We start from the raw sequence: 12,867 nt of genomic DNA, 5'->3' as shown, positions 1-12,867 counted from the left end.
CTCTCCTGCCACCTTGTGTAGAAGGGCGTGTTTGCTTCCCCTTCTGCCGTGATTGTTAAGTTTCCCGAGACCTCCCCAGCCATGCTGAACTGAGTCAGTTAAACCTCTCCTTTATAAATTACCCAGTCTCAGGTATATCTTTATGAGCAGTGTAGGAACAAAGTAATACAAAAAGGCACTAGAAATAAAAACATGGTGGGTTTATCATTGAGATAATCAAGCAAAAATGGGATTTTTTAATAAGCCCCATGCAGTTATCACACACCTAATGTTAGTGATCTGTTCTCAAAAATCAACATCCTACATGGAAACAGTACTTGGAAACCTATACCATTACTGTATGTGGGAAATTCGTAATGAGTTCCACATCCACTCAAGCCCCAGTGTATTTCCTAAAGTGTTTCTAAATCACACTAAAGACCCATATACAAGTACCAGATGGTCATGTTTGGATAGAAGACACTTCTTGCTGATACCCAGAAGTGGAAATTGTTCTTAGCAAAGCGTGTGTTCTATTTGAAGTAATACTGCCTCACTCAGCACCTGCAAAGTCTGAGCTGCACCTCCCTCAGGCTGTTGGGTGATGCCACAGCGCTGTGTTTGGAGACATACCCAGAGTTTTTCTGAATATGATTTTTTTCAGAATGTAGTGTCAAATTCTGTGAAAGGAGATACACATGCACACACACACACACACATACATGTATATACATATATATGTATACAGGTGCTCCTTGACTTATCTACCCCTGTGCCTGCCTGGGGTGCCTGGGCTGTTCATATCCCTCATTGTGGAGCTCTGCTGGGGATGATGTCCTTCAGTGTCTGTATTCCTAACAGAGCCATAAGTCTACCTTTGTATTTGAAGGATATTTTCATGGGATATAGAATTCTGGGTTACTTTTTTTTCTTTCACTACTTTGAAAATGTTTTCCATTGTCTTCTGGCCTGGAGCACTTCTCAAGGAGAAATCTGTAGTCGCCTTTCCACTGGCATTGGGGGCGCTGGATTCAAGTCCCCCAAGATCCTCACTAGCTGTGGGCAGGGCCCCAGGGGTGCCTGGGGAGCTACATCTCGGTTGGGTGTCTGGGCAGCAGACTCTGTGGTCCTGAAGTCCAAATGCAGGGTCTTGGGAAAACCCCCCGTGGGGAAGTGAAGAGACGGGTTTGGCCGGGGAGAGGTTGGACTCAGTGTGGTCATGACAGAGGCCTCAGGAGCGCTGACCCCTCCTCGGGCTGGGGACCAGTGTGGGATGCAGACCTCCCCAGATGGGGTATAAACGTGGGTGAGGCAGACCCCCATGGTAGAGGGCCATTTCGGGAGGGGATGCAGCTGTGTGGTGATGACACTTGCCCCCAGCTGCCTCAGGGACAGTGGTGCTCAGTGGCCTGTCAGAGTTGATGAGACAGAGCTGAAGGTCTGGGTAAACCAAGGCAGCTTGAGTTCACAGGTCAGAGTATAAAAGAGAAGAGTGTACAGAGAGCCCTGGAGATTTTCAGCCACTGCTGAGGATTTGGTAGATCACTGATGATCTTGTGTCTATGAGGGAAAAGAACCATCCAAAAAAATGAGAGCAAACAGTATCTGACATTCACACAGGATGCGACATAGTGCCTCTTCAAACCTATCAGACTTGCAAACCTCATAATTTCCAGATAATTGGGTAGAATGCCCACAGAGTCCTGTCTTAGTAGTGGGGAGTAATTTGTCATAGATAATTGCTGCTCTGATACTGCCAAACAAGACTTAAAAGTAAGAACCGAGAGGGTTGAACTGGTCCCAAGCAACTTAACTGAATGCCAGAGCAAAGGTAAATAATATTTATGGGAATGCAAATGTCCATCACCCAATAACGTAAAATTCACAATGTGAATATATAGACATGGATTATCTGGCATGAAAAGGAGCAGGAAAATGCAACTCATAAAATTCATCAGTGTAGACACAGAACTGACACAGACACAGTAAGTAGGAGACAGGAAAATTTCATGGGTGGAATGAATAGCAGATTAGACACTGTGGTAGAAAATATTAGTGAACTTGAAGACACAGCAATAGGAACTATCCATAAGGAAACAAGGAAGGATAATTAAAAAAATGAAAAACACCAGTGAGCTATGGGACACGTCTAAAGGCCAAATATCTGTATAACTGGAGTCCCAAGGTGGGAGAGACAGGAACAGAAAAATCATTTGAAGAAATAATGAGGAAAATTGTTTCAATATGATAAAAATGATAAACTCACAGACCCAGAAAGCTCAATGAGCCCCCTAAAAAAGAAACATGAAGACTAAGAAATATCATAATCAAATTTCTCAAAACCAATGATAAAAAGCCAACCTTAAAAGCAGTCAGAGGAAAAAAAGGTGCATTTCATAGAGAGATGAGATGATGAAGGCCACTGCAGGTTTCTCCTTGAGAATGCTCCAGGCCAGAAGATGATGGAAAGCATTTTTAAAGTACTGAAAGGAAAAAAAAAAAAAAATCAACCCAGAATTCCATATCCCATGGAAGTATCCTTCAGATACAAAGGTAAAATTATGGCTTTCTCAGAAATATAGACGCTGAAGGACGTCATCTCCCACAGAGCTCCATGGCCAGGGCTGGTAAAGCCACCGTTCTGGCGGAAGGGAAAGGTGCCAGATGGAAATAAATGAGAGAGCACGCAAAGGCAACTGCATCAATCGATAGACGGTGTTTTCCTGTCACTTAAACCACATTTAAAGAAGTTGATTGTTTAAACAAAAATGATGAAAGTGCATTGTGAGGTTGATAACATAGCTGTCAACAGAATTCATGTCAACACCTGCATCAGAGCTGGAGGGAGAATTGCAAGTATCTATTTAAGGCTCGTATTTCATATGTTAAGTGGTGTGATGTCCCTTGGAGGCAACCTGTGGTCAGTTAAACATGACTGTTATACAATAGCTATAATTCTGTCTTCTTGCCCTAACGAGGATCTAGAGTTAGGTGTTGAGAAGGCCAAGGCAGAGCCATGCCCCAGGGCTCTGAGGCAGCTACTGCCTGGGCGCTCAGGAAAGTACCTGCCTCCAGCTCGGACCTAGCCTCTCCCTGGCCTGAGAGAAGCAGATAGCAGCTGACCGCACCTGCAAAGCCTGTTATGAGGGAGGCCTGAGTCTTGTGCTGGCAGTGGGGCATGGCGCCGGGGCCTGTGGTGTCTGGACCGTCCACTGCAGCACAAGTCGGACCTGAAGTGATGGGTCATCACTGAGCATGGCTCTCAGCGGGAAGGGGATTTGGGAGTGTTGCTGAGGGCGGCAGGTTCACGAAGGGCCCTGCTCTTGTCTATGGGCAGCAGAGCCGGGCAGCACGGGCCCCCAGACTGGCCCATCTTTTTAATAGTGATGCCCGTTCTTTTATAGGCATAAATGAGGCACTCAATTAATTTATACAAACGAAAAATAATCAGAATTGAAAGCTCTTTGGTCTGTGTCTAAACTCCATGTCTACGAAATCTTTGCATTTTATTAGAAGCATGGCATGTGCGTGCAGGCGCACAGACACACGCACTCACAAACACAGACACGCACACACACGCACTCACACCCCTCACACACTCACTCACACACTCTTACATAAACTCACACATGCACATGTGCACGCACACACACACACACACTTTTTTTTTTTTTTTGAAACAGGGTCTTCCTCTGTTGCCTGAGGCTGGAGCACAGCGGCGCCATCACAGCTCACTGCAGCCTCAAGTTCCTGGGCTCTAGTGACCCTCCTACCTCCACTTCCCAAAGTGCCAGGATTATAGCTGTGAGCCCCCGTGCCGGCCTCACATTATATTCCTTTTTGTTGTTGTTGTTGAGACGGAGCCTTGCTGGAAGGTGGGGGTGGGGGTGGGGGGGGGGAGGTGCAGTCACTCACGCAGGTGTTCTTAATCCTGGCTGGTAGAGGCGTCTCCTATGGGAATTCTCTTCGTTATTTAGGAGCATGCTCTGGGCCCTTTTGGTCATGTGCAAAAAAGCAAAGGCCTCCGTGGGGGCTGTAAAGCTCTGGGCGGCTGAGTCCTGGGCGCAGAGACCATCGGCAGAGTCTGTAGGTGAGCTGGGCAGGTAGGGAGGCCATGCCCATCGTGTCCCAGGCTGAGATGCTGCCCCGTGGCTCAGGCAAGCTCTCCGCCACAGCTGAGGGTAAAGGGGGACAGGGCGCAGGCTCGGGGGGCCACGGATGTCCTCCCCCCATGCCTGGGCCTCCACCAGGGCACCCCATAAACATGGGGAGTCCTGACTCTGTCTCTGCAGGGGCCTGTTGGGCATTACCGTGACTTTTCCAGTGCATCTCCCTGGTTCTGCTCTTCCTTTCCATGTGGCTGCACAAGCTGGTGATGGGGGCCCCACTGGGAAGTGGCCGCTTTCTCAGGGACCCTGAGCATCATTAGTGGGGGCCACATGTGGCTGACACGTCCAGCTGTCTCCTGGATTTATGCCTTCAGCATGCAGCTGTCCCGCGGGGCCCCTGGCCAGCCGTGCCTGGTTCTTGGCCTTGTCCTCGCTGGCCCTACCCCTGCCGCCCTCAGCAGGGTGGGCACCATGTGTGTCTGCCCACGGGAAGCGTCTTATGTGTTTGTCCTAGCCTCAAGCGTCCCTGCCCTGCATGGTGTGCGTGCACTGATGGCAGTGCGTGAATCACTGTTTAACAGCAGGGACTGCAGTGGAGGGGCTGAGAGCACTGCATGGGCGTCCTGAGGCTGCGGTGAAGTACATCAACCTAAGGCCTAAAATAGTGCACATTTATCAGGCGAGAACCTGGTTCCTGCCTTTTTCAGCTTCTGGGCCGCCACCTTCCTTGGTCTACCCACAAACCCAGCAGAAGCCATGCCAAGTCTTGGGCCCCCCATGCCCACCTGGCCTCTGGCTGCCTCCGCCACCTGGAGAATTCTTGCTGAGCCTGCAGCCAGCGCCTGCAGCTTCCTCCCTTTCTCCCCTCACCTTGTTTCCCGCGTGTTGCTTTTGTTTCCTGTCTTCAGCTCTCAGCAGGGGTCATTCGTCCATCCCCACAACCATGAGGCAGGTGCTGTTGGCCATCCTCGGGCCAGATACAGGCTCAGGGGCCTGGGAGAAGTTCAAACCCATGTTCACAGAGCAGCAAGGCCAGGCCGGCCACTGAGCCTAGCTCCCAGCCCCTCGCATGCACCCAGGCACCACAGGGGACAGGGCAGCTCCGGGCACCAGCAAACATGCGGTTGATGTCTGGTTTCTTTTGCTTTTTCAGGCCCTCAAAACACAGCGTTGGCAGCGAGAGGAGGTACAGCCGGGAGGGCGGTGCTGCCCTGGCCAAGGCCCTCCGACGCCACCTGCCCTTCCTGGAGGCCCTGTCTCAGGCCCCGGCCTCAGACGTGCTCGCCAGGACCCACACGGCACAGGACAGACCCCCCGCTGAGGTGACCCTTCCACTTCCTCCCCAGGCTGGGGTTGGCTTTTCCTCCAGGGTGCAGGTACCTGGGCGTGTTTCCTCGGTCGCTGGCTCCTCTTGACTTTGCGCCTGTTTCCCGGGCCAGCGGGCATCCTGCGAACAGGGCTTCAGTGTTCCTGGGGCCCCTTAGAGTGACACCTGCTCCTAGTCCAGCCACCCCCACAAACGCTTAGTCCTCAGGGTGAGGCTCTGTAGGATCTTTCTTGGGACAAGGTGTTGTGACTCCAGAAAGCCCACCCTTTAAACCACAGACACACACCAGGGAGGTAGAGGAGATAGGTGGCTGCTCTTCACCCTTTGGGAAGGGACCTGGGACAGCAGTGGACACTGAAACCCGACTGAGGGAGACTGAGGGGCCCTGAACATGGCTGGAATTAGGGGGCACCACGTGCAACTACTGCGTCCAAGGAAAGCTCCTGCTCCCTGAAGCCCGCCCCAGGGGCAGCCCAGGGCAGCATAAGGGCTCCGTCTGCCTGTGGGCATGAGGGTCTGGGCGCCAGAACACAAGGTGATGCCCTGGGCACACAGACCCCAGACAGGCTCGGAGGCGAACCCCAGGAGTGCTTATGCAGGGCCAGTGGGAGCTGCAAGGACCTGCATCACAGAGCCACCCAACACCCTTCAATATGCGAAGCCCACTCGACATCTTAAGGACACGGAATTAGGAATCTCAGTAGATTTTGTAAATGGAAAAGCAGGCATGATTTTTATGATGACTTGTTAGGCCAGAGTTCACAGGTCCCACATTGCCTGGAAAGAGGGAGGGATGAGAGCTGCAGAAATCACCTTTGGAGCCCAGCCCCACCAGCTTCCTGGGATAGGATTTTGGACCAGGTGTTGAGGCCCAGGATGGCCCTGGGGACCTTGGGGGTTTGATGGCGACGCTCACACACTCCTTTTCTGCCAAACGTTAGTTACATCAGCTCTAATTTGACACACTTTCCTTTCTAAGATGGAAGCCGTGCTGGTGTGAGACAGGAAAGTCTGAGGACCCTCTGCATCCTCTTGGACTCCTCTGGGGCCTCACCAGGAGATGTGGCCCTGCGATATGTGTGGGAAGCAATGTGGGCCCAGTTTCTATTATGTTCCTGCCATCGAGCCATTGAAATGACTTAAGTTAACTCTGGGCAACCCCCACAGACCTCGAAAGGTAGAGTCCTCCCAGAGGACACGCGGCCGCTAAGCTCAATCCGAGGCCAGCTTAGGGGCTTGCTGGAACATTGCACCAAGCGTGGGAACCGCAGGGTGAGTTTCCACAGAAGTTGGCCCCACAAGGCGGCACGTTCGGTGCAGGCAGGTGAGGAAGCTGAGGCACTTCTGTGTCTTAGCAGGTGGTGCCCAGGGAAGGCCCAGCCTTGGCCCCATGGTTCTCTGGAGCCTTTCTGAGGGCAGCTCCTGGGCAGCTGTCTTTGCTGTGGCCTTGCCTCTGTTCAGGAGGATGTCACAATAATGTTTGAATGCAGAAGCCAGGCTTTCCACAGCCGCCAAACAGAGCCCTGATGCTGGCCCAGAGCCATGCAGGGGCCACAGGGCGCCAGACCCACAGGCCACTGTTGAGAGGCTGCTCAGGAGCGCCCAGTGGCGCCTGGGCCATATTCGTGTTTTCCCTGATCATGGACTGTGTTTCCTGGTTGGTTGAAATCACCCCTCATGGTGGAGGGTGGGCGTCTTCAGCCCTTGTGGAAGTGCAGGGTCATGGGGCTCGGTGGGCCCCAGGTCCCCCTCTGGGGTTAGGCTCAATGAGAGGCCTCAATGAGAGGCCAATCCCAGCCCTGCGCTGTGCCAGGCCCACCTCCCATCAGGACCACTGGCTGGCCTGAGAAACATGCCCTAAAGCCTTCCAGGAGCCTGTGGGAGCCTCTCTGTGTGAGCCTAACCCTAGAGGGTCTGGTCCACTTAACACTATTTTAAACAGCTAAATTTAAAGTTGTTATTCATTAACTGAGAGCAACTAAGCACCTTTGGTGTGCCAGACATTCTGCTGGATTTTGTGGATGCAGAAGGTGGATTTCATGCAGCTCTGTCCTTGGGTCAGAGGCTCCTCCACCCACTGCTCTGGGGCCAGGGGGAGCTGCTCAGCTTCTGTGCCTCGAGTCCTCAGATGTAAACGGGGGGTAGTGGCCCTGGAGACGTCGTGACAGCCACGTGTGAGGCTCCTCATGGAGTGCCCAGTCGGGAGTAGCTGTAACCGTAACTATCGTTGATAAAATAATCTTTAAAAAATGAAACGGAAATTAGGTCAAGAGTTTGAAACTAGGCTCAGTGGAGGTCTCCGACTCTGATGAGAGGAATCAGAGGGCGCCAGGACGCTGGCAAACATATTCCCTCCGCACACCTGTGCCTCGGCACCGCAGAGCAGGTCTCAGCACAGCATGGCGGAAACTGGCATTTCTCCCACCCTCTTGAACGTTGGTAATTTAGCACCTCCAGCTCTGAAATCATTGCTTTGTCCTCCTCTGCCCCCCCGTTGTGCTTTTATCGGAAGGGCTGTGGGACCCTGTGCTCTGCCTCCGCTGCTGCTGTGAGATTTCAGGCTTCTGTAACGGGGCCGTGACATCACGTCCCCAGACGCTGGGAGTGAACAACCAGTAAAGTAACCCACGTGCAGTCCAGAGATGGTTTTAGTAACATACGAGGGAAGGGGGTGGCGTCATTAAAAGTTTCAGAGACTCTGAAGAAATTTGAGTGAAAGGAAATCAGTTGACACTTTTCTGTGAAGCGGTTTCCCGTCTTTCCCCCCTGACTTGACGGTGGCGTGCTCACCGAGACTGATGTCCAAGGGCCCTCATCACGGGCTACTGAATAGAGACAGGCAGGAGCGTAGCCTTGGAGGCTCATCCAGTGTGCCTCGGACGGGCCAGTGAGCGAGTCGTCACCTGCAAACAGCATTTGGTTTCATTCAATGGGAGCCTCAGTTGTTCCATTTTGAACCCATCAACATGCTCCTCCTTCGGTTTCAGTTATTTTATTAAATAGCCCTAGCACTAAAATAAAAGAGTCAGAGTTAGAATGGAATTTGCTTGTGGGACAAGGGGCAGCATGGATTCTTCTCCAGGGTAAATTGAGTGCCTGCAGTGCTTCCCTGCCCTCAGCAGCTGGACGTGAGGTCGGCCAAGCAGCCGCGACATCCACACATTAGAAACGAACTGTAGCAAGTTGCAGAAACTCGTTGAGAGTGAAGGTCTTTGGTGGATATTGGGCAATTCGTGCTATGAGCCATTGGGAGGTGTCCTAGTGCTGCCCCATGAGATGGCTCATAGCAGCCCCTGGGGAAAGCAAGTTCCTGCCAGAGACAGGATGCCTTCCTAGGCCGAGCACAGTGTGCTGCATGTCCTGGGACACTCTCCAGGTGCTCAGTGGCTCTGCTGGACTCAGCAGCTCAGTGCTCATCAGGCCAAAGGGCCCGTGGCCTCGTCACACTAACCAGTTGTATTTACTGAAGTCTTTCCATTCCTGGCTTACTGCACCAGGATTCCAGCACTAGCATTCTCAACACACGCCCTGGAGTGCTCTGGAAGCAGCCTTCCCCATACATGGGGCGTGGCGGCCTTCCCCATACATGGGGCTTGCGTGGCGGCCTTCCCCATTGGGGGCGAGCATGGTGGCCTTCCCCATACAGGGGTGAGCGTGGCAGCCTTCCCCATACAGGGGTGAGCGTGGCAGCCTTCCCCATACAGGGGTGAGCGTGGCAGCCTTCCCCATACAGCAGGCAAGCGTGGCAGCCCTCCCCATACAGGGGGCAAGTGTGGTGGCTGTCTCTGCACTAGAACATCCCTTCTGTTGGGAGCTCGTGACGGGGCCATTGGGGGTTGATCTCTTGGGGTGCGTCCCCCGACACTGCCCCTCCCCAGGGCTGCTGGGTGCATGGGGGAGGGGCATCTTCCACCACTGGCCCATCTTGCCTGCTCTCCACTTCAAGAAATAGGAATGGGAGAGGGGTGTGGGCACCACTCATGTCAAATATTCCACCAGCAGCCAGGGTCCACCTTCTGATAAGTTTGGCTCCGTCACCTTGGAACCTCCCACACACGATGGTCGGCCTCGCAGTGCTGGTCTCTACTGTTACTCAGCATAATTATCAGGAAGTCATTCTTTCCCACTCAGAGGTGTCCCAGTTTGAATTAATGAGTTCCGTGGTCATTCCAGCACACAGACATTTAGCACAGCCGTCAAATGGTTATTCAGAAAATGAGCACTTGGTGGCATTTTGGCTTAGGTATTTTTCTTCTTTGTTAAGATAGATGCTTCTCAGAATTTAAAAAAATGCATGAAAATCGAGAACTCATTTTCTTTTCTGTCCAGTGTTTAAATGAGGAGAAAGCTCTTAGTCATCTCGCTAATGAACAAAGACTGAATAAGCGCAGGAAGTGCATGACCGGAGGCTGCAGCGCTGCCGTGCAGATTTTGCTGCCCCGTAAATATAGGGACTTAGAGATCTGGGCCGCGGCTTCTCCCCTCTCCTCTCAGCTGATGAAATATTTTAATTGGAAATTTAAGCTTTATGTACTGATGATCTTTCAAGGTACAATCAACTTCTTGTGAATTATTTTATAAATCATTGTTTTCTATGTATCCATCATCAAAAATGAAACTCTAGCGTAGATGGAGAAATATCCTAAACATATTGCCTTTCAGGGCCTTCATGCTGGTGACGTCATAACAGAATTATTTTATTTTATTTTATTCCACTGGGAATAAAATCATGCGCTTTCCTTTGTTCATTAGTGAGATGACTCAGAGCTTTCTCCTCGTTTAAACTAATCGAGCACTTATTGATCACTAAATCAAGCTGTCGTTATGACGTCTGCATTGTGAGGGTGGTAATGCTTCCTGTTTTATTGACTACAGTAGCACCAGTTCACGGTCCTTGAACTCATCATGCAGAACACCATAAATTCCCTGTCCACTCTGTGTTACTGAGGAGGTTTAGTCAGAAATTCATTACTTACCAATACCATTAACTAGCAGATTTATTTTGGAAATGTTTAAAAAACATATTTAACATACAAGAAATGGTGCAGGGTTAATGAAATGGTTAAGGAAAGTTAGTTTCTGCCCTTTAGGGTTTTACAGTTTTACTGGGTAGGAGGGAGAAAACAAACAAGCAAAAAATACAATTAAAAAATTAAAGCAAGTGCTGTGATGGAGGGAACACGGAAAGTAAAAGCGCACTCATGCCAGAGGGGGCAGGTGGCCCAGGTGGGCTCCTGACAGAGGGTGCAGGTGGGCCGAGGCGTGGTCATGCCAGAGGGGGTAGGTGGCCCAGGCAGGCTTCCGAGAGGACGGCTTTGGGGGACGACCAGGAGGCACCTCCTGCAGGTATATGATGGACGTAGGGTGCAGAATGTCAGGAGCCCATTCCCCTCCCACCCCAACCACATGAGTGAGCCCCCGGGAGAAATCTGCCAGGAGACTATCCCCCTCCCACCCCAACAGCACCACTGAGCCCCAGGAGAAATCCGCCAGAGCTGAGGACACAGGAAAAGAGGATGAACTGCATTCCAGAAAGGGATGGATGAACCCATTCCAGGGAGAGGAGACCACAGCTTCTTTCATGAGCATTGCAGTGGAATAAGCAGAAGCCAGTCACCGGAAGTGGGGAGAATTCGGCCTAAATTTTAAGAAGCTCTTGAGGTGCGTGGAACCGATTTGAGAGACAGGCTGTGCACAGCGAGTGTCTGCACCCCCACCTGTTTCCTGTGGGCTCTCGCTGAGTATGTGAGATGGGGCACCAGGGGTGGAGGAGGGAGGGGCTGGGAGGAATCCTGCCAGGGAGCACCAGGCCTCTACAGAGGGCCCCACGTGGCCTTCTGAAGGCTGGGGACAAGGAAGCATGGTAGAAAAAGATCTGTTGCATCTTTCTAAGGGTGCAGAAAGCCAGGGTCGGACTGAGATCTTCAGAAACTCACAAACTGACACTTGGACCATAAAGCAGAGAGAGCTCCCCCATGGTTCAGAAACCTGGCGGCTGAGTGCAGAGCATAAAGGGATCTTGAGTCTCACTGGAGCCCAGATCCCAGCCCGGACAAAGAAGGAACTTAGACCCAAAGGACGGAAAATGTGTATGATGGAAACTCGAAAGGCAGGAAAGCTGGTGTGGTCATGTTAATATTAGACAGAGTGGACTTCAAGACTAATAATGTTATTCGTGATAGAGACACTTTATCATGACTAAATGGTTAATTCATCAAGATGCTATAGAAAAATTTTATGAACCAATTTCAGAGCTTCAAATACATAAAGGAAACATATGAGAATACTAAAGAGAGAAAAATACAGGTCGATCATGATCATTAGTGATTGAAACTCTCCTCTGTCAGTAACTGATTAAACAAATAGATAAAGTATCAGTAAGGATAGAGAAGATTTGAACCACAGCATTAACCAATCTAAGCTAAGTGATGTTTATAGAATGATATGCCTAAAAACTGCTAAACACACATTCTTTTTAAGTATGTTATATAGAATATTTCCCAAACTAGATGAAATGCTGGGCCATAAAATAAGTGTCCACAAATGTCAACAGATCAAAATCATACAGAGAAAGATTTTAAAAGAGAACTGCAGATTATTATTCTTCAGAAATATAGAAACAAAAATTCTAAACAATTTTTATCAAATTCAACAATATATAAAAAAGAATACTGCATCATAATCAAGGCAGATTTATCCCAGATATGCAGGGTATGTCAAAGATTTAAACATCAACCAACATAACTCACCATAGTAGCAGACCATGTGATGGTCTCAGTAGATACTGGAAAAAGCATTTGGCAAAACCCAGCATCCATCCATCCATGACGGAAACCTACATCTAAGATTACATCAAATGGTGAAGGGCTGAATGCTTTCCATTTAAAATCTGGCATTAGACAAGGATGTCTGCTCTTACCTCTTCTATTCAACATTGCATTGAAGATCTTTTTTTTTTTTTCTGAGATGGAAGTTCATTCTTCTTGCCCAGGCTGGAGTGCAGTGGCACAATCTCAGCTCACTGCAACCCTCTGCCTCCTGGGTTCAAGTGATGCTCCTGCCTCAGCCTCCTGAGTAGCTGGGATTACAGGCACCCGCCACCATGTCTGGCTAATTTTTGCATTTTTAGTAGAGACTAGGTTTCACCATGTTGGCCAGGGTGATCTCGAACTCCTGACCTGAGGTGATCCACCACCTGTTTCATTGAAGATCTTAGCCAGTGCAATAAAACAAGAAGAAATGAGAGGCATTCAGATTACATGATAACCTTTGTCAAAAATTTGGTAGAACCTACAGAAAAGCTACTAAAACTAGTAAATATAACAATGCTATAGAGTGCAAAGTCAGCACACAAAAATTAATTTATTTCTCTATACTAGCAACAAATATGAATTTTTAAAAATATCATTTATAGTACCATCAAAAATTATGAACTAATTAAGGTTGAATCTA

General features: G+C 50.0%; 1 protein-coding gene across 5 annotated transcripts in view; it reads left to right on the top strand.

Moving 5' to 3' along the window:
* The window catches only part of PTPRN2 (protein tyrosine phosphatase receptor type N2), a 987,645-nt gene that overhangs the window by 356,070 nt on the left and 618,708 nt on the right, over positions 1 to 12,867 (top strand). For all 5 annotated transcript variants that reach the window (XM_055269741.1, XM_055269742.1, XM_055269740.1 and 2 more), the window contains one exon: positions 5,242 to 5,410. In XM_055269741.1, the coding sequence (XP_055125716.1) occupies positions 5,242 to 5,410 (169 nt within the window). The remainder of the gene's footprint in view (positions 1 to 5,241; positions 5,411 to 12,867) is intronic.

Source organism: Symphalangus syndactylus, chromosome 6, assembly GCF_028878055.3.
Source record: "Symphalangus syndactylus isolate Jambi chromosome 6, NHGRI_mSymSyn1-v2.1_pri, whole genome shotgun sequence".
NCBI classification, from domain to species: domain Eukaryota; kingdom Metazoa; phylum Chordata; class Mammalia; order Primates; family Hylobatidae; genus Symphalangus; species Symphalangus syndactylus.
The sequence above is the reverse complement of the archived record's forward strand: the minus strand, read 5'-3'. Positions and strand labels throughout refer to the sequence as shown.